Source organism: Copadichromis virginalis, linkage group LG4 (genome assembly GCF_057382275.1).
Source record: "Copadichromis virginalis isolate Kocher_CV1m ecotype Utaka linkage group LG4, C_Virginalis_male_GT1.1, whole genome shotgun sequence".
Taxonomy (NCBI): domain Eukaryota; kingdom Metazoa; phylum Chordata; class Actinopteri; order Cichliformes; family Cichlidae; genus Copadichromis; species Copadichromis virginalis.
In genome coordinates, this window is record NC_140621.1 from 36,228,695 (window position 1) to 36,250,505 (window position 21,811).

At 46.3% G+C, this 21,811-nt stretch overlaps 1 protein-coding gene, 1 long non-coding RNA gene and 1 pseudogene across 2 annotated transcripts in view; 2 read left to right on the forward strand and 1 right to left on the reverse strand.

The window, feature by feature from the left end:
* The window catches only part of LOC146712093 (uncharacterized), a 1,815-nt gene extending 948 nt beyond the window's left edge, over positions 1–867 (forward strand). Inside the window, exon 2 of the long non-coding RNA XR_014920244.1 lies at positions 214–867. This is a non-coding gene — a long non-coding RNA (uncharacterized LOC146712093). The remainder of the gene's footprint in view (positions 1–213) is intronic.
* Positions 1–14,443, reverse strand: part of rapgefl1 (Rap guanine nucleotide exchange factor (GEF)-like 1) — a 50,346-nt gene extending 35,903 nt beyond the window's left edge. The window contains exons 1-2 of the mRNA XM_085455234.1: positions 13,703–14,443; positions 11,686–11,978 (exon numbers count right to left, since the gene is read on the reverse strand). Of these exons, the coding sequence (XP_085311360.1) occupies positions 11,686–11,978; positions 13,703–13,902 (493 nt within the window). The 5' untranslated portion in view covers positions 13,903–14,443. The remainder of the gene's footprint in view (positions 1–11,685; positions 11,979–13,702) is intronic.
* Positions 1,561–4,006, forward strand: LOC146712094 (uncharacterized; annotated as a pseudogene).
* Positions 14,444–21,811: the final 7,368 nt, after the last annotated feature.

The window sequence follows — 21,811 nt, forward strand, 5'->3', positions numbered from 1 at the left end:
TTGACATTTGTACTGTAACTATTCGTTATAGTGATAAAATAGCGTGATATGTGATGCTAACTAGCGACTTGCTAATTAGCGCAGCTTACCGCGTTATGTGCTGTGATGCCATGCTGTATGTTTAGCTCTGTGATTTTCAGTCAAAGCATGCTAATGCTAAATCGTTATGTGATAGCATTTGGTATTGTAGCTCAAGTGTTTAAATATGTTTAGAAGCCGAGGGACGCTCTGAAAGGAGAGAGAGGTTTCTGCCCGGATGGACCCTGCTGTTTTCTCACCCCTGGCTGTTTCCTCGCCCCTGACTGTTTTCTTACCCCTGACTGTCTTCACTACTGGTGAACTAACTGCTAACTGCCCGTTTCTGATTGCCCCACTAACAAACTCATTGGACTCGTGAGTACTAACTGGAACTAAAGTGCACGTATTTTGTTTATGGCTCAGTTTGAGTGAAGCGGCCATCAGTTTTAGGCCTCACCGCACCCGAACTTCGAATCAGGCCTGCAACAAGCACCGTGCTACAGGTGTAGTGTGGACAGGTTAAAGTGCGTGTGTGTGTGTGTGTGTGGGCCCACTGTTACAAATTTGGTTTAAATTGAGTAAGTGTGTAGTTAATCAAAGTTATTATCAAAGGTTGAAATTCATCCATTTTAAAGGTGTGAGCTGTTGTAACTGAAATAACAGTTGGCACCTAAGAAAGAGGTATTTTGTTTTGATAAATCTTTCATTGAAAACCCACGTAGTCACTTTTACAGTAATTTTGTTTGTTTATTTTAATTCAATTCATTTTATAAGAGTAACTGTTTATTTTATTCATTTCTTTTTGTCTAAATAAATACCCAGTGAGGGATTTAATTTGTGTAAAATACAGTTGTGGTGGTCCTTATTATAGCAAATTAGAGGGTATCAGGTATCATTATTAGTAGCACTACGAACCCAGGCCCAGTCTCATTGTACTATATACTCTAGCTTTACCATAGCTACGTGGGACCTGGGTTACATAAACAAAAACAACGATAAATGATAAAACATAAAGGGAAACACAGCGATGACAACCAGATCTGGAGAGGCGCATATGAAACTCTGCTGCAGAACTCTGATAATAATCATAATGTCATCACGCTCGCTTTGATTTAGTGAGCTGGAGGAAACACAGACGTGGATATTTTTATTATCTGTGACACTCATGTGTGTGTGAAACGGATACATATGAATAAATCTTTATGTCTGGTTTCTGAGCGAGCCGCTCTGAGGCTAACACGTCCTCGTGGCCTACATTTAGCTCGTCTCCAGTCTGCTGCACAGAGATTTCAGCGCGCACACACACACACACACACACACACACACACAGAAAAGGAGGGTGTGTGTGTGAGTGTGGAGGTGAAGCAGCTGCTGCAGTTACAGCTGTAATTAAAGCTGCTGAAACAGCCAAAACCTGTGGTCACATCTCCAAAAATACACTGCTGTGTGTGTGACAAGCATGCTGCAGTGGGCGTGGCCTGTGGCGATCCGCCTCTCTGCAGGCGGTTGCCATAGCGACACCACGTTGTCGACAGTGGGAAGATGAAGAGGGAAATGTGAGAGAAGAAAAAAAACGAAACAGAATGAGAGCTTCATGCTTACTACTGATCAATAATCCACCGATGATGGAGGTTTGACTGAAGTAATCAGCTGCAGTACTAACAGGAGTACTCCATGTAACACATCAGCTCAAAATGATACATTCATGTTAAACACTGATCAATAATGTGATTATTGTGTTTGCAACATAATGTCCATTTTTAATTCATTAATTGATTTTTTAAAAATGTGAAATAAGCTTCCAGATGTTTCCAGAGACAAACATCGAGAATAAAACAAGAACTTATTTCAGTGATTCTCAGAGTATCTGAAACATATTTGCATTAAAACATTGATGAAAGTGGGCAAACAGGAAGCACACTGATGGGCAGCCAATCAGAGGAGAGTTTGGTGAAGAGGAGGAGCAAGAACAGCTTGTTTCGGACAGAAGAGGTGAAATTAACACAGAGCTGAACCGAGTTCAGTTTATTCAGTTCCAGTTTGTAACGCCCTGGCCCCGCCTCTATAACAGCTGTATGTCCCAGATTTAAAGGGGGGGGGTAGGTGGCGCTTATCTTTCATGTCAGCTGACACACACGTGAATGAGTTTTTACACAGTGCCGCACTGAAGCTGAAACCTGTACTCATTACTCTGATTATTCAACGGCGTGGAGCATGTGCAGCGCAGATCACGGGGTAGCAGAGCGATGGCGAGAACACAGAGAGTGTGAACGTGGGAGGAGAGCGAGAGAGAGCAGCCGAACCCAAACGCCCACAGGAGAGAGAGAGAGAGGACAGAAATCACAGCGTCGAGGATGAAACGGTGACGGCACGAAAGCGATACGTGTTCGACAAAATGACTGCAGGGGTGCAGCAATGACTGTGCACCATAATCCATCCATCCAACATCCAACCAACATCCATCTAACCAACAGCCATCCATCATCCATTCATTCATCCATCCATCATCTATCCAACCAACATACATCCATCCATCTAACCAACATCCACCCAACCAACATCCATCCAACCATCATCCACCCAACCAACATCCATCCATCCAACAGCCATCCATCATCCATCCAACCAATATCCATCCAACATCCATCCATCCATCATCCAACCGACCAACATCCATCCATCATCTATCCAACCAACCAACCAATATCCATCCATCATCCATCCAACCATCATCCAACCATCATCCATCCATCCATCCATCATCTATCCAATCAACCAACCAATATCCATCCAACCATCATCCATCCATCATCCATCCATCCATCCATCATCCAACCGACCAACATCCATCCATCATCTATCCAACCAACCAACATCCATCCAATCATCATCCAACCAACATCCATCTAACCAACAGCCATCCATCATCCATCCAACCAACATCCAACCAACATCCATCCATTCATCTAACCAACATCCACCCAACCAACATCCATCCAACCATCATCCACCCAACCAACATCCATCCAACCAACATCCATCCATCATCCATCCATTCATCCATCCATAATCCATCCATTCATCCATCCATAATCCATCCAACCAACTACTATCCAACCAGCATCCATCCAACCAACAGCCATCCATCATCCATCCAACCAACATCCATCCATCATCCATCCATCCATTCATCCATCCATAATCCATCCATCCAACCAACAACCATCATCCACCCAACCAACATCCATCCAACCATCATCCACCCAACCAACATCCATCCAACCAACATCCATCCAACCAGCATCCATCCAACCAACAGCCATCCATCATCCATCCAACCAGCATCCAACCAACATCCATCCAACCAACAGCCATCCATCATCCATCCATCATCTATCCAACCAACATCCAACCAACATCCATCCATTCATCTAACCAACATCCACCCAACCAACATCCATCCAACCATCATCCACCCAACCAACATCCAACCAACATCCATCCATCATCCATTCATTCATCCATCCATAATCCATCCATCCATTCATCCATCCATAATCCATCCAACCAACAACTATCCAACCAGCATCCATCCAACCAACATCCATCCAACCAACATCCATCCATCATCCATCCATTCATCCATCCATAATCCATCCAACCAACAACTATCCAACCAGCATCCATCCAACCAACAGCCATCCATCATCCATCCAACCAACATCCATCCATCATCCATCCATTCATCCATCCATAATCCATCCATTCATCCATCCATAATCCATCCAACCAACAACCATCATCCACCCAACCAACATCCATCCAACCAGCATCCATCCAACCAGCATCCATCCAACCAGCATCCATCCAACCAGCATCCATCCATCATCCATCCATTCATCCATCCATAATCCATCCAACCAACAACTATCATCCAGCCAACCATCCGTCCATCATCCACCTTCTGCCAATTATCCAACTGCTCTGAGGTTTCTGTCCTCACCTCCTCACACATGTGGAGCAGACGGTGAGAAGCACTTCCTGTTCCTCTGAATCCAGACTGAACTCTGGGACACAGACGGCTCATCTGTGTTGCAGAGTTTTTCTCAGTTTGCATTTCAGATCAAAACCTTTTCAAACATCCAGACCTCCAACTGTGCGAGCAAACTCCATGATGGAGAACAGGCGAGCATGGCACGCACGGTGAGCACAGCATCGCTGATGGCGAGCACAAAACACACACTGCAGCATCATGTTCAGCATCATGCCGTCATGTGGGTTGGTCATTTACACTCCATATGCATACATACAGATGTTTACTGCAGCTGTTTCTGTGCTCCGTTTTATTTTATATGCTTCAGCTTTGGGTCAGAGGTCAGAGGTCCATCCTGTCTGCCTCGCTCTCACTGAGATGAAATTGTGTTTTTTGTGCAGAGAAGTTTGAAGCCTCTAATTTCAGTCTCTTTGTGTTTCTCCCTCCCACCGCCTGGCTCTCACTCTTCCTCTCTCTGCCTCCCACTCCTCTTCTCCAAATGTCTTACTGAGAGCTGGTTGCTATGTGAACAGGTGCTAAAGAGCCTCTTATGTTATCTGCACACACACAAACACGCACACACACTCCTAAAACGAGGAAACCTGCAACTCTGAGGGGTCGAGGAAGACGAGGAGGAGGAAGGTAAAAGCTTCTTTTGCGTTTGTAGAGGAGAAACCAAACTCCTCCCACTCAGAGCTTTTCTTCTGTTTGTGTTTGTATGACTGACTGGCTGCTGCATAATTATTCTTATTACAGACTCTTAGATAACCCAGCAGCTGTGCTCAGCTCCACCAACACGCCACATGATTGTTTCAGGAGGTCATGTGACGCTGCGGGGTTTTCCTTTCTGTCAGATAAACCTTTCGGTTTCTGTGCAGGTGAAAGAGCCAAAACACACCTGAGCCTCCTCTGTGCCCATCAGCTCTCCTCCTGCTGCTCATCAAACCACCAGGCCCATATGGAGTCACACCACTGATCCCAGTACAACAAAGCTAATACGTGATGTCAGTCGACGTCTGCCAACACGGATTCTTCAGTCATCTGCAGGCAGAGCCTTCAGACGCACAGCTGAGCGTCTCTGCCTCTGAGCACCGGATTCTAATCAAACCATCAAATATGTTTGTTTCAGGCTTTACTGAGCAGGTTTGTGTACAACAGCCCGTCCCTGTCCACGGGCTCATTCCTGACAAAACAGAAGACAACGACACGGAGCCTGAGAACATCCGAAGCATGTAAATATGTTCTGGCTGTAGCCCAGAATAAAACTACGAGGCTTTAAAGTTTCTGTTTTGGGCTCAGCTGCCAATAAAACCGCTGAAAAGTCCACCCCACACACACAGATACACACACACACACACACACACACACACACACACACACAGTGACCAAACTTTGTATTTGTGGGGACGCTGTAGGAAGCATGTGTCCACAGGAGCGTGACGCTAACCTGAGCCTCAGACGGGCCGACAGCAACAAGTCAGGACGGCAGCCGAGGTCCTCGCTTTGCACAAAGTCCTCACAAAGAGACAAAGAGAGGCGTGAACGCACAAAATGCAACGAAAATGAAGCTCGCTCGAAATTGGTGTTTACATTCTTCGTCTGAGAGTAACACGCCTGAATACCTGCCCCAACAGGCGTGTGTGTGTGTGTGTGTGTGTGTGTGTCTGTCTGTCTGTCTGTGTGTGTGTGTGTCTGTGTGTGTCTGTGTGTGTGTGTGTGTCTGTGTGTGTGTGTGTCTGTGTGTGTGTGTGTTCCTCTTTCGTGAAACTTGTCATCTTTCTGTGTTACCTGTGAGCCAGATGTTTACACACACCCACACTATGATAATATTATGGGGTAGCAGACGCATGTCTCCATAGCGACCGCTGGCTCATGCTTTCCCACAGCTTTATTTAAAAACGGTGAAGCTGACGAGTTTTCTGCTTTTATGTTTCAAGTGCGATGATGCGGCACCCTCAGGGGGCGGAGTCTCACCTGTAAACAACGCAGCAGCAGCTTATAGCTCTTTGTGATCTCCGATCACTCCCTGCTGATGCTTTATATATGAAAAGCTTAGCTTCCTGTCTGACAGACGCCAGGTGGTCAGACTGGGCAGCATCACCTCATCCCCCATCACACTGAACACTGGTGCTCCACAGGGGTGTGTACTGAGCCCTCTCCTGTACTCACTCTACACCTACGACTGCACAGCCACTAACAGCTCCAACATCATTGTGAAGTTTGCGGACGACACTACAGTGGTGGGTCTTATCACCAACGGTGATGAGACGGCTTACAGGGAGGAGGTCAGCGCCCTGACCCACTGGTGTCAAGACAACCATCTCACCCTCAACGTCGCAAAGACAAAGGAGTTGATAGTGGACTTCCGGAGGTGCAGAGAAGTACGCACCCCCATCACCATCAACGGCGCTGCTGTGGAGAGAGTGAGCAGCTTCCGCTTCCTTGGTGTACACCTGGCTGAGGATCTTACGTGGTCAGTACACACAAACAAAACAGTGAAGAAGGCGCAGCAGCGCCTCTTCTTTCTCAGGAGACTGAAAAGATTCAGCATGAGCCCCCGCATCCTCAGGACCTTCTATCACTGTGCCATTGAGAGCATCCTCACTGGATGCATCACCACCTGGTATGGCAACAGCACCGCCTACAACTGCAAAGCTCTCCAGCGAGTAGTGCGGTGCTCTGAACGGATAATTGGAGGTGAGCTTCCCTCCCTCCAAGACATCTACAGGAAGCGCTGCCTGAGGAAAGCGGGGAGGATCATCAAGGACTCCAGTCACCCCAGCCATAAACTGTTCAGACTGCTTCCATCAGGAAGGAGGTTCTGCAGCATCCGGTCCCGTACCAGCAGACTGAGAGACAGCTTCTTCCACCAGGCCATCAGACTGCTGAACACGTCATAGACACCTCAGCTTCACTACTGGAACTTCAACATTATGCACTCCATACTGTACAGTAACGCCACTGTTTTGCACATATTCAACTCTGTATATTTTATTTTATTTATTTTATATATTCTATTCATTGTTTACTCTATTTAATTTGTAAAATATGTGTACACACACACACACACACACACACACGTAGAAAAATATTTAGTATACACATCCAGAAATGCATATACTATTATATATTGTACATATATTTATTAGTTTCAGATGTAGCCATTCTTGTATTTTGCTTGTTTACATTATTGTATTTTGCACAACTCTGTTGCTGTGAAGCTCGCACACAAGAATTTCACTCACATGTGCTGTACCAATGTACCTGCACATGTGATGTGACAATAAAAAAAAAGTGATTTGATTTGATTTGAAAAAAAACAATGAGTGCTTAAAGCCCCAGGAGCCAATCACAGCACGTGATGTCATTAATGAGAGGCACGTACGCGGCAGGTACGCACAGGTAAGTGTTTTTTCATATCTTCCCAGCGACACACACGTTAGTCCGTCAGTCATCGCTGTGGGTGTGAAGAAAGGCTGAACCAGGATTATCTAGACCAGCGTCACAGCCCCAGTCTGCACACACACACATTCATGTTTACATCACTTCAGGGGACGCTGACCTGTGATCATTTTACGGGGGCCTGAGGCCACCAACAGTCTTCATAAAAATCACAGGCTCCAAATCCTGCGACTGTAAAGCCGAGGACAAAATAATCCAGACATGGAAACAGGAATTAAACGGCGAACGCAACAGGCAAAGCTGAAAGTATTCAACAACAGCGGAGACACGCAGCATGAACCAGGGCCAAAGCACAGAGGGAGTGCTGAGGGAACTACAACAGATAAACGGATTTAGAAACACCGCTCGGGGAACAAAGTTGTTCTGTACCTGCAGCAGGTGCCGGGCTCGATCTGTCGCTCGTACACAACAGGAAGTGACGTCACTGTTATTGCTCACCTCTATGCTTACACCGTCCCCCGCCTCGTGACCGGCACGCTGGCATCATGGTACTGCATACATCTTTTAAGTGTGCTTTATAAATAAAGTTTATTATTTTATATACAGTCTGTGGTCCAACATAACTGACCTGAAGTCAGTTTGAGTTTTTCTGTCTGTTTGAAGCAGCCCTGTGGGGGACCACGCCCCCGTCAGCCTCTCTGACTGGTCACAGTCATTGGTCAGTGATCAGAGGTGCGAGCGCTTCATGGTTAAACTTTCTCACAGGGTCGCCCTCCAACGTTAAACACGAGCAGCGCCTCCATCCATCCCCATCAAACACACGAGTGTGCTGTGGGAGGAGACAGACAAGGATTATTATGAAGATCATGCAAAGCCACTCTGCTGCACTTCAGCAGTAAAGTCAGTCCGCTTTAGCAGAGCGTTCAAAAATCCCAGTGTTCATGAAGGAAACCCCAGCTTTCCCATAAACAGGTCACATGAGCAGAGTGAAGGAATCTGAAATCCAGATTTTTGTTTCTCAATCAACGGTTTTGGCAACACGTCAAAGTGTGTGACGTCTGAAACGTGCAGGTGTGCGTGTGTGTTACGAGCAGGTAAAACCAGAAAGGTGAGCACGCATCGCGGCGCAAAACACAAAGAACACCGTCTCAAACCAGCCAACTTCCTGAGTGTGTGTGTGTGTGTGTGTGTGTGTGTGTGTGTGTGTGTGTGTGAGTGTGCGAGCAGTGAAGGCTGGATGTGGGTCAGGCTGACGGGCTGAAGCTCTGCAGTGTTAAATATGAAGCAGTGATTTCCAGCTGCAGACTCGTCGCTCCGCTGCAGCTCTCCTGCCCGACACCCTCTGACCTCTGACCTCTGAGCTCAGCACAGGACTCAGTTAACGCCACAGACATTCTGAAGCTTCGCTTTAATAAGGATCCATAAACTGTTCACAGCCTGAGAAAAAAACATCTTCATCTTTGCTTCTAATGATTTTGTCAGCGTTTTGTTAAATTACACTCAGACCTGCTGGGTTTGTAGTTTGTAAATGACTGCCTCTCCATATTTGTAGTCCTGCAGAGCGACCAGAAACACAGTGACAGGAGTTGAATCCTGCAGAGCTGCGACGCTCCTGAGGGCAAGCCCAGCTTTCATTCCTCATCTCAGAGAGAAACACAGCCGCCTCGCGTCTCTGCTCCGACACAAACCCGCCGCATTAAACCTGCGTCCACAGACGGGCCGCTAATCTGCTGGGACAACAAACAGCTGCTAATCACAGACCTTTGGAGCGCTGCGTGCATCCATCACAGCAAATGCTGCTCCACTCAGCCGCTGGGTCTCACACACACACACACTGTGCCACACAGACCCACCTGCAGGGAACAAAACCCTGAATTAGATCCAGAATTTTCTGTAATTCTGCAAAAAATCTTTGAAATCTTCCACAAAGCAGACGTTGGTTCAGATTAAGGTGAGCGTGTGAACACACACAGCAGGGCACGTTGTTAAGAAGAAGAAGAAGAAGAATCTCGTCTCGGAAAGCGCTATATAAATGCAATCATTATTATTATTATTAATACGGTTTCACGTGGTGATGGACACAAACGCTCACAGCGCCTCAGAAGCGTGTCCTCGTCCCCGTCTGTCTCTCTCACGTGTTTTAAATCAGGCTGCAGAAAATTCGTTTGATTGTCGGGCGTCGGCGCCTGTTTGCTTCACGGACGCAGTTTCTCACAAACACCTGAAACTCTGACACGCAGCTTTAGTGTGTGTGCAATGTATTGTGGGCCATTGCTCCTCTGTCCCAAACGCGTTCAAAGACAGGAAGTGTTAAGCGTCCCGTCTGACACGACGACCCCGACCGCAGGAAGTGGCATCCTGCCTGCTCACACTCAGCGGTTCCCCCTCAGACACGCCCCTGCAGCAGGACAGCGAGGGACGCCAATCTGTGAGATTATTTCAGTTTGATCCTCTAACAGCTGATAACAGGAAGTGGAGCTTTTCACAATAAAGCATCACTGCCCAGACTCAGATTCAATCTGCTTTCAGCCTGAGACACGTCGCATTTACCAAACTCGTCGCGTGCGGATGCAGAGCATTATTTTGCAGAGCCGTGTAACTGAAACTGAGCTGTGATTAAAACGTGTGAAGGTCTTCATGTCCTCAGCAGCTCTGATGTCTTCACTCGTGTGAACAAATGACTCGTTTGAGGAAAATGGAGCTCACAGCTCAAACTGTGAAGAGCTTATTACACTGCAAGAACTCAAAATCTTACCAAGTATATTTGTTTTATTTCTAGCTGAAATTATCTCATTACACTTAAAATAAGACTAAACCAGCTACAAAGCATCAGTAAGATAAAGGAACTTGTTTCAAGACAGTGAATCTTGAAACTAGAGAAAAACTAGAGAATTTTCACTTGTTTCATTGGCAGATTTTTTCACTTAATACAAGATATTTCGCCTTGAAACAAGTGAAAATTCTCTAGTTTTTCTCTAGTTTCTGCAGAGTAACGCCGGGCGCTTACATAACGCACGGAGCGAGCCGACCATCCGGATCCTCCGAGCAGCAGGAAGCTACAGACACGTCTGTTCTTTGGCCTTTATTATAGAAACAGAACATAATAAAGACGTCGCTCAGTGATCGCTTCAGTGTTGCTGAGCAGAAGCTGCACAGCATGAAACATCAAAGCTTTACTCATCAGGACACGTTCAGCTTTATTTTCTGTGTTTCGAAAATTACAAAATGACACGAAATAAAGTTTTTTACTCAATATTTGAATTCTGGTTGTTTTTATTTTAATGATTTTTCTGGATTTTTCTTAATTACAATTTTAAAACATTTGATGTCTTATTGCAGATTTTTAAATTGTTACAATGTTTAAGTGCATTTGATATTTTTATGAAATTTTTGAATCCTTTTTTTTTTCTAATCTGTGAAAAAGCAGAAATGCAGCAGAAAACAGCACACACACACACACACACACACAGACACACACACAGACACACACACACACACACACACACACACACAGACACACACACACACACACACACAAACACACACACACACACACACACACACACACACGAAGGCAAACATTCCTGCAGGAACACATACGCATGCCTGCACACCCACTTCAGCTGTAATAAGCAGGCTGCGTTTCTGAAAGAGGACGGCAGTGATTATGTAACCGCTGGAGCTGAACACACACTCACACCCCGCGCTGAGGCTGCGGTCTGTGTGATATGAGCTGTAAAAATGAAAATCCTCCTGCAGGAAGCCGACTCGGCCTGATCTCCATCCTACAGCAGATTTTCTCTCTCAGAGTTTCTGCAGTCTCTCGCCGCTGCAGCGCTCTTTTCTCCGGAAGACCAGAGGCTTCGAAAGCGACACGTTTACATCACACACACACACACACACACACACACACACACACACACACACACACACACACACACACACAGTATAAAACAGGTCGTGGTACAAACAGAGGCCTGCACTGACGGAACTCTGGTGCCGTTCGTTTGGTCAGATGTGAACGTGGACGTCTGACCAATCAGCACACTGAGCGTGCTCACTGACGGCACGGTCGCAGTGGCCTGTGGGCGCGAGCGTGCCGTCCGCCTGCCGACCTGCTGCTCCACACTTCCATCACTCACAGAGACTTTCAGTACCTTAGAGATCCAGAACTGGACCTTCAGACTTCCTGGGGTCACACGTGAGCCGGGCTCGTGAATCTCACTTCTTACCTTTGCAGTGTCCGAAGCGTTTTCCCACCACGCTGTCCAGCACGGCGAGCGTCAGGTTTTCCGGGGTATCGGCATGAACAGGTGTCCCCCCTCCTCCTCCTCCTCCCCCATCCGTGATGAGGCTCGCCTCAGAGCTCTGCTCGTCACTGGACAGAGACGGGCTGCGGACGTCTCCTCCTCCAGAACCAGAACCGGACCCCGAACCAGAGCCGGAGCCATTAGCACTGCTGGGGGCCGTCACTACACCGGTCCCTGTGGCTGAGGGCCAGGAGGGCGGGTCCTCACTGTCAGGGCTGTGGGGGGATCAAAGGTCAAACGTCAGAGTTTGTCTCTGCTGCAGATTTATTGAAGAGTGTGTGTGGTGGTTTCGTTCTGGGGTTGAATCTGAATGTCTTATTTAATCAGAGTCGTCACTGAGTCGATAAAGTTGACGAGACCTCTGAGGACGTCAGCTTTGCATGATTCAAAACAATCCTCATTCACCGTAAACCGGCCCTCAGCTCATCGCCGGCTGAAACAAGCCGTTTTAGCTCCTGTCTCTTTAAGACCCGCCTCTTTGAAAGCTCATTGTGTTCTGATTGGCTGGTATCTTGAGAAGGCGCTGTATTAACTATTACGTTTCCAGTAATGAGCTCAGTGTGTGAACAGTAATCACTGGGAGCTCAGACTGCTGGAAACACTCTATCAGTTTTATACACTGAACACCTGAATGATGTCATAGAAAGGATAGAAGCCCCACCCACCTAATCAGAAGAAGTTTACCTTGATGAGAAGGTAAAACAGCTTGCTTCACACAGAGGATGAAGTGAGGAGCTGCACTGAGGCTCAGATACAGAAGGATTATTATAAACTATGGATCATGCAAAGCCAGGAACAAGTCCAAGAGTAAAACACGGAGCTGACGAGGAGCAGGACAGATCGTCCATCACATCAACATCAGCGTGGCAGCATAGAGCCAGAGTCAGCTGTTACTGACGGCTAAACCAACGAATGTCAGTCTTTCACTCACTTCTCTCCTGATGTCAGTGATCTTTTTGCTGTTCCTGCTGTGAATCAGTCTGATGTAAACTAAAGTCTGAATCAAGGAATTTATGTTTTTCAGAAAAACTGAAACAACGAGCACAAAGAGTTTCACACAGAATTAATACTCAGACAGAGTCCTCTTCACACTGAGGTCAATTATGGAGTTCCACAGCTCTACACACCCAGCTCTATCTGTCCATGAAGCCAGATAACACACACCAATGAGTTAAACTGCAGGAATGTCTTAAAGACATAAAGACCTGGATGGCCGCTAACTTTCTGCTTCTTAATTCAGATCAAACTGAGGTTATTGTACTCGGCCCTGAAAAGCTTAGAAATATGGTATCTAACCAGATTCTTACTCTGGATGGCATTACCTTGGTCTCCAGTAACACTGTGAAGAACCTTGGAGTCATTTTTGACCAGGACATGTCCTTCAATGCACATATTAAACAAATATGTAAGACTGCTTTCTTCCATTTGTGCAACATCTCTAAAGTTAGAAATATCCTGTCTCAGAGTGACGCTGAAAAACTAGTTCATGCATTTATTACTTCCAGGCTGGACGACTGTAACTCATTATTATCAGGAAGTCCTAAAAACTCCCTGAAAAGCCTTCAGCTGGGCCACAGCAGATGGCCCCGCCCCTCCTTGAGCCTGTTGGAGGTTTCTTCCTGTTAAAAGGGAGTTTTTCCTTCCCATTGTCGCCAGCTGCGGCTCACAGTATAAATAAATCCAGCTCACAGGAGTTAACAACACAACAGCAGGCTTGTATTTAAAGGTAAACCGTGTGAGTATGTCACAGGTGTCGGAAACACGCAGGTAACATTCAGGTAACGCGGGTCTGACTGTAACCCAGCGTTACCGGCTTACATAAGCTGTCTGCGATCACGTGACTGAATCACGGGTTCACCTGCAGACGGGGAGTCCCGGGACCCCTTTAAGGACCGCGGTCCACCTGCTGCTCATCCCCCACGAACCCGCTCTGTCTCACCTGAACACCTCGCGAGCCTGGCCGCTCTCCGGTGACGTCTCCCTGAAGAACGGGACGACCCGGGACAGGCTGGCCCTGCGGCGGGACGCCCCGGTGCCGCCGGCTTTATCTGCCACCCCGCCGACGAAGCCCCCAGCCCGGGTCAGCGCCGTGGTCTGCTTCTTCAGGAACTTCTCCAGAGGTTTCATCCCCGCAGGCATGGTGGGAGTCTGGGCGGAGGAGGCGGCGGTACTCGGTGGGTGGATGCGATGGGAGGGGGCGGCTGCTACATCACCGGCCCCGCGGGTCGGGGCGGGCAGGTGAGCGCGGACCGTCCGAGGCTCTGCGGGCTGCTGCGGACGCCAGCCGGCTCTACCCCATCGGCGGAGGCGGAGGTGCTCCTCCGTGCTCCTCTCCTGCTTTCACACCGACTCTTCCGTGGCAACGGCCCCGGCTTCTGCTGCACCGTCCCCGGCCTCTCCGCTCGGGCTTCGGCCTCGGTCCGCTCCTCCTCTTGCTCCTCACCTGAGCACGCGCCCGGCGCTGCGTTCCGGTGCTGTGGGTTTTCTGGGCAGCGGTGCTGGTTCGGTTTGGTTTCCAGGTCCGATGCTGCGGAAGCTCCGACGGTCCGCGAGACTGTGCGCGAGCTCTCTCTTACTCTCTCCCTGCCTCTCTCTCCCTCTCTCTCCTCCCCTTCTGCTAAATTAAAGCGATGAGAAGTGAGTGTGAACGTGCACGCTCCCCCGGCCCTCCCCGCGCTCATCTGCTGCAGTTGCGCGCTCCCGCGGCACTGGCAGGGCGGGCACGCGCAGACACATTTACTTGCAGTGGTGTAAAATTGATGGATATGGAAATATCCCCGACGACAGGAGCGCTCGTTTCAGCCGGAAGTACCGCGAGACTTCAGCTCCAGATCACGTTACTCTTATCCACCTGCACGCGCGCACACACACCTTTAGCACAACCACCATCAAAGACCAGCCAGGACTTTTCACAGAGGTCAGAGGTCACCTGGATTTAGCGTCACACCAACATTATTGACTCTCTGTGAGGTCACCTGACCGTTTATTGATCTGTGTGCTGGAACATGATCGCAACAATCAGCCACACAGCAAACTGTAACCCGACACACACACACCCCTGCTCCTCCTCCTGCAGGAGCAGCCAGCAGCATGTTGCTGTAACCTGACACCACCGCACCACCTGAGACCACACCTCCATCACCTGAGACCACACCTCCACCACAGACACAAATCATGAGCATAAAACCAAAGAAATGATGATGATTATAACGGCAAGCATCAGCTTTCCTCACATACGCCTGTTTCAGCGGGAACACGTCTGGATGACCTCACCTGTGCATGACAGCGTGTTCTCAGCTCACCTGAAGCTCGGACTCTGACGGCACGACTCACACTAACACACATTCCAGTTGTTCTCACGCGTGTCTGTGTACAGGCTCAATGATCGGGGCGAGATCACCAATCCCCGAGGGGAGCAGGCTGAGGAGCACACCTGATTGGACAGGATCCCAGCTGTCCTTTGACCTTTGACCCCCACAGCCAAGAGTCCAGACTGCAGCCCACGGGACTTATTCAGGAGCAGTTTTGAGACTTAGACTTAGAGTTTTATTGTAATTGTCTTGCACAGCGAAATCGGGCAGCTGGACCACAAAGTGCAAAAGTAAAGAGGGGAAAATAATATACAATGAAAAAAATGATAATAAGCAATACACATGTATGAGTGAACTATGTGCATGGTGTTTGCGTTTGTACTGCTCGTTACACATTTTAACAGCCGGACGGCTTTTTGAACTTTGACATGAGCAGAGATTTTGACTGTAACCCGTTAATGTTGAGCCCGCCTTCAGTATGAGTGACACCGTGTGTGTGTGTGTGTGTGTGTGTGTCCTCTGCCCCGTGCTGTTAACGCTGCGTTATTTTTCTCTGAAGCAGCTTTTTACCAAATAATCTTCATCACTTTTCTAATATTTGAACCCAGCGTTTCTGTTACAGTGAGGCTGGAGGACGAGCTTTATTACGCAGGTACGCTGTGACCTGTGTGTGTGTTCATGTTTGACCGAACATGGCGCGTGTCACTCCTGGGGCTCACGTTTGCACATGCTCAGTGGTCTCTGGTTGCACACAGACAGTTCAGGTATTCTGAGGTCAAACAGGTGAAGTCCTGACAAATCTCTGAAATCATCATCATCTGTGCTGCACACAGACGAAGCTGTCTAAGCTTGAGATCTGGAGCTGACACAGTGTTAATATCCTCCTGCTGCTGCAACACCGGAGCAGTTTAAACAGAAAGTCAGGAGCAAAAAGCTTCGGCCAGTAAAACCAGACGAATGAAGAAATGCTGAAAAAGAATCAAACCAACAGGGAAGAAATAAATCCTGCACAAAGAAAAAACTCAAGTATCCAAGATAAAGTAAAAATATGAGAATAAGAAGAAAATCACAGAAAGCTGACAAAGATTAAAAAAATATTTTAACAGAAAGGAGAGAAAAATGAAACGTGAAAGTAAAAATCATGTAAAGACACTCGCTGCTAACATCACAGATCGGGAGCCAATTAGAAGGCAGGAAGCTCCTCCTGTTCAGAAGTCCTTACATCATCGTCTACATTCAGCTGTCAGTCACAGTGTCAATGAGCCCCTCACCATGGTTACGGCAGTGTGTGTGACCACGGCAACAAAGATACTGCCGTTTGTTTTTTCTTCTTCTTTTCATCAGCTTCATTTACCTGCTGCTGAATATTCATGAGGAGGAGCCACTGCCTGCGAGCTGATTGGCTACCAGCAGCTGCCAATCACACATTTATATAAGCGCTGCAGCCCGCCCCTTGCAGGTCATAAATATTCATATTAACGGCCAGAAAAACAGAAGCGTGTGTGCGTGTGTGTGTGTGTGTCTACAGGTTCTTACTATCTTGGTGGGGACCAACAGTCCTCATACGTACCAAAATCCAGTTCCCCACGGGGTTGAAGGCATTTTTCACACTCAAAATGTGGCTTTAGTGTTAGGGTTACATTTTGGATTACTGAGGACTCGCTCGCAGTGCATGCTGGGAAAACAAAAAGCAGCTCATGCGCCTGCAGTTCCTCTGGTGTCCAGCAGAGGCAGCAGTGAGTCTGTCCCCGGAGACTCCCCTGTTAAAACTTTAGGATAGAATATTTATTATATGAAAATGTTTGTTACAGCAGAGTCAACATGTTCACAGCCGGTAACACAAACTGTTTGCACTCTGTAGATCATTTCTTCCTTTATAACACCTGTTATTATAACTCACCTGTTTAACCTGTGTTACAGCTGAAAGTGTGCATTATTATTATACAGGCAGCTGTAGCTGCTAGCTGTCTGCTGGGCTTCACCTCAGCTGGATAAACTGGACCTGGCTGCTGTGATGTTAGCCGGTCAGATCGAAAGCCTCAGCCTGTCCAGCTGACAGTGAGTGGTACAGTGTACATGTGGCACCCTGAAGAATCATCATAAACTAATGCACTTAAAGGTACAGTCAGTCATTTTAAGAAGATATTTAATAAAAAACATGATGCTGTACTCATTCTGTGAGATGGGCAGTAACACGTTAAAAGTAACGCATTACTGTAATCGGATTACTTTTTTCAAGTAACGAGTAGAGTAAGGGATTACTATTGCAAAAAAGTAATTAGATTATTGTTACTTTCCCATAAGCATGCTGCATTACTGAACAGTGATTCTGTTTGTGAGAGTGAAAGAGTGAGTTTAAATACAAAAAATCATTTTATTTATTTACATTTCTTCAAGTCAAAGACTGTTGCATATAATTTAATGTTTGTTTGATGCATGAAGTTAAAAGATTAAAACTAATAAAACAATTTTTAAAAAGAGGCTTTTTCATTTGATTACATTTATATGATGTATTGTACAGAAAACATAGAATTGGGCTGAAAAGTCAATTGCTTTACTTTGTATTCAGGTTTTGCATCATGTTTTTACAAAGTAACTAAGTAATAAAGTAACTAATTACTTTTGAAAAATAAGTAATCAGTAATTAGTAACTAATTACTATTTTCAAGGAACTTGACCAACGCTGCTCTTAAGTATCCATAAAATACTGTGTAATTACACAAACATGTCCGCGCCATTTGTGGTTCCAGTTACTCTATGCTGAATGTTTTTGATTTGTCCCATAACAGTAAGAAAACAGACCTCTGCTGACATCTAGAGGAGAGAAATGTTACAGACTGTAACTTTAGCCAGAATTATGTTTCCTGAGGAGTCTAAAACCCAATAACTAAAACCAGGCTTAAAGTCTTATGTCATAGGTCAGAACGATGGCCACACATGAGCCTGTGTGAGTCTGCCCTGTATGTATGTGTGTGTGTGTGTGTGTGTGTGTGTGTGTGTGTGTGTGTGTGTGTGTGTGTGTGTGTGTGTGTGTGCCTTAGAAGTCAAATAATACATTAGCCACACTTAAAAAAAACAAAAAAACATCTGAATTTCATGTAGAGCTGAGATTCTATGTTGTAAGCAGAAATCGTATGCACAGCCAGAAACATGTTTCCCCACTTTCACAAGGCTGAGGTGTCAAATCCACAACCCCCAACAGATGGTTTGTTACACGCGGGTGTGAAGGGCGAGCTTTACTTACACAGCCTCACACACACTAGATTTTTAAAGTTTTTGGGTACAGTGGTTTAGTCACAGATGTAACTTCCACTTTTGATAAAGATCACTCCACCTAGGAGTTGGCCGTCCGACTGCGGTCTGGAGTGTGGGGCCTCCCTGCTGCTGCGGAGTCGGGGCGGTCTGCCTCCCCCCACCGCAGGGAAAAGGGTAACACCACCTGGGTCTGGGTGCAGTTCCCCCCTCCAGGGGTAAGGGTACCTAGACCCGGTTTGTAGAGTACGCTTGGGGAGTGTGATCGTGTGTACAGCGTCTCTTTATGTCTGTCTCCACGTTGGTTGAGTGTGGAGTAAGTGCATATGAGAGCATGAGGGTGGGAATGGATGTTTGTGTCTGTGTGTGCCTGTATGTCTGTGTCTATATGTCAGGTTGGGTGTCAGGCGCCACCTCTCTGGGGACATCTCAGGCCCTCCAAGGTTTGGAGGCCTATCTCCCCCCACCACCACTTCCCCTGCCGGTGGCGGACCCCCTCAGACATCGGTGCGTTGGTGGTTCTTTGTGTCCGGGGATGGGCGTCCAGGTACACACCGGCTCACTCCTTGGCGGCCGCTTATCAGGGCCTGGAGCCTGGGGCTCGCTCGGGCCACTTCGGAGGTGGGGTGCCCCCGGCCTCGCGGCCTGGGGCTCGGTCACTCAGGCACGGCTGGCTGCCGGCGGAGCTCACGGGCGCGTCACTGCAACTCCCCCTGGCTTCTGCTCCGCGGCTGCTGAGTGAGCCCTCATCTGGGACTCTCCTCAGCTCTTTCTGGGACAGTGGCGCGGCTGCCCCTCTGTTGGTCTTCCTTGGTCTCTTGTGTTCTGGGGGCCTCTGGATGTCTGGAGTTTTGATCTCCTCCATACCTGCTTCATACCCTGGAGGACGGGGCTGTGGCCAATCCCACACCCTCTAACAGATCATTACATGAAGGAACCTTTTAAAAAACAAAAAACAAGCGCGTCCATGCTCACAGGTGTACACACGGGTGATCACACCCACAAACTACACCCTTTTTGGCTCCTACCTCAAAGCACACTGTGTTCTGTTGATCTTATGTGCTGCACAATAATGTTTAACATTTAGTATTTACTGTCATATTCCCATATATCATTGTGATGTTGTTTATTCTATTACTCTTGTTCTCTTCTGCTTGTTTTCTTTTTTCTTTCTCAGCAGGTGATCCAGGTGATTGATATATGCATTTTTTTTTCTGCTCATTCTGTTGGTTTTTGTCTTTTGCCCTTCTCCCCCGTCCGTCTTCTCAGCTGTTTCTCTTTCCCTCTTTCTTTCTCCCCTTCTTTCCCCCAGTCAAGTCTGTCCCGTATTCAGCAAGTGAAAATAAAATAAACAATAAAAGGTGAATCAAATGGACCATTACGGCAAGGCTGGGATGGTCAATTTGGTAAAGTAAATCCGTTGGGCATCTTTCTTTGCCTTTAGACAACAATTCTGATGCAAAAGAGCCAAACGGGACAGGAAAAAAAAAAAAAAAAAAAAAAAGATCACTCCACCTGTTTATTTCTTAAGAAATGAAGCGTCTTTATTAAGCTCTTATTTATAAATGTCTACACAATAATAGACACCGTGTGCTCTGTGACATTATAGTCTTCTACTGCTGCTTCCATCGGTTTGCATTTTAAACTCCCAGCCTTTCAGGTTGTTATGAACGACTTATATTTCTAACATTTTGTGATGTAAAAGTGAACCATGTGGCTTTTTTATTTTCTGTTTGATGGAAGGACTTAAGACACGAGTTATTTAAACAATTCTAAATGACAGTGTGATGGCCATAGTACTTTATGTGGGCCAAATGTGTTAAGGATAATGTTTATCAATGTAAAATTGCAAAGAACTTGTGAATAGAATATAACATTTTGTAAACAGATACCTCAGAAGCTGTACTGGTAGATCTATGTATGTAAGGTAAAACTATCCACAGTACTTCCACTAAGTAGCTAAACACATAAAGTCACCCTTAACCAATAATCCACTGCTCCTTGACAAAAGTAGCACAAACAGACAACTGACTGAGCAATGATAAGTAGAGCTACCCGAGGCCGAGACTCAAGCAGAAGAAAATTAAAAGTTGTTGTTTTTGTGGCTCGAAAAATTAAAGAAAGTATGTTTAATAATTCAACAAGACCCGCACCTTCAACACATGTACATTCAAATTTTGGAACAGGCTCAACATTGCTGCTGTTCAATAGTTTTTATCCGTTTGAAAAAGTCATTTTACGGCTTTAATGTTTCCAGCTGATAAGGAGAATGAGTGCGTTTCAAATGTGCGTCCAAAGGCTTTAAACATCTGCTTTGTCTGTAACGACAGTATCAAACTACAGAGCATTGTTTTTACTAAAATTCAACATTTTCAGATGAAAATTTGGCTGCTTTTTGTTTTTTCACTGTAACACCCACCTCAACGCCGTTTTTAGGATATTCTTGGTGATCCCACCTTTTTCATATTTATGCTTTTGGCACTGAGGGTATCTAATACGCATGTTGTCACTGTGTTTGTACTACCAGCTGTGAGGGCTCTGCTTTTGCTTTGAGCAGTCTGTTTTTATTTTGTCTCGTGAGTGTGTGTTTTTCAAACGAGATCCTCGTCAGTTTGATTTTGTTACCACAAACTTTGTGTGAAGTTCACAACAGAGGTAAAGAGATTTAAACACCCCAGTTTAAGGAGGCAGGCAGGGGTTGGACCAGCTGCACAGGGCTGGTGAAGCAGAGAGTGTCGGGGGGAGATGTGCAACAGAAGCAGAGGGAACATTTTACTAGATGATAAATGGCAGATTTAGATGATTAAGGATTTGTTGACAAGATTAAAAGACACGTCCGTCAGAGTTCAACAACATTACAGTTTGATTCAATAAAAAGTTTTTAAACTACACAAGGGTCATTTTCTCCTCTGATAGTAATCATATTAAACATGTCAAGAAAGAAAGAGTATAAAGAAAAATAGTAAATGTGTGTCTAATTAAACTCTTCCTGTGAGCCTTACATCATCCTTTAATATGTTCGGTGTTACAAACTTGAAGAAGCACGGAAAAGATCATCAGACATTAATCTAATCAGTTTTCAGCCTTCATTCATATTGAAAAGTTGAAATCTTCCCTGCTAGACCCAAGTGCAGCGTTTAACACCGTCGGCCAGAACATTTTATTACAGCTATTATTAAATGGAGAGTCCTCTTCACACACTGAGGTTAATTATGAAGCTCCACAGGCTTCTGTGCAAAGACCAGTTCTGTTTACATTATACGTGCTTTAGAAGGCATAGCATAGCATACATTTTCACTGCTATGCATATGATACCCACTTTTATTGGTTAAACTGCAGGGATGTCTTAGACACATAATGAGCTTTAATTTTCTGCTTCTAAGTTCAGATAGAACTGAGGTTATTGTAACGGGGCGTAAAAATCTTAGAAACACTGTGGCTAACAAGATCCTTACTCTGGATGGCATCGCCTTGAGCCGCCTGTT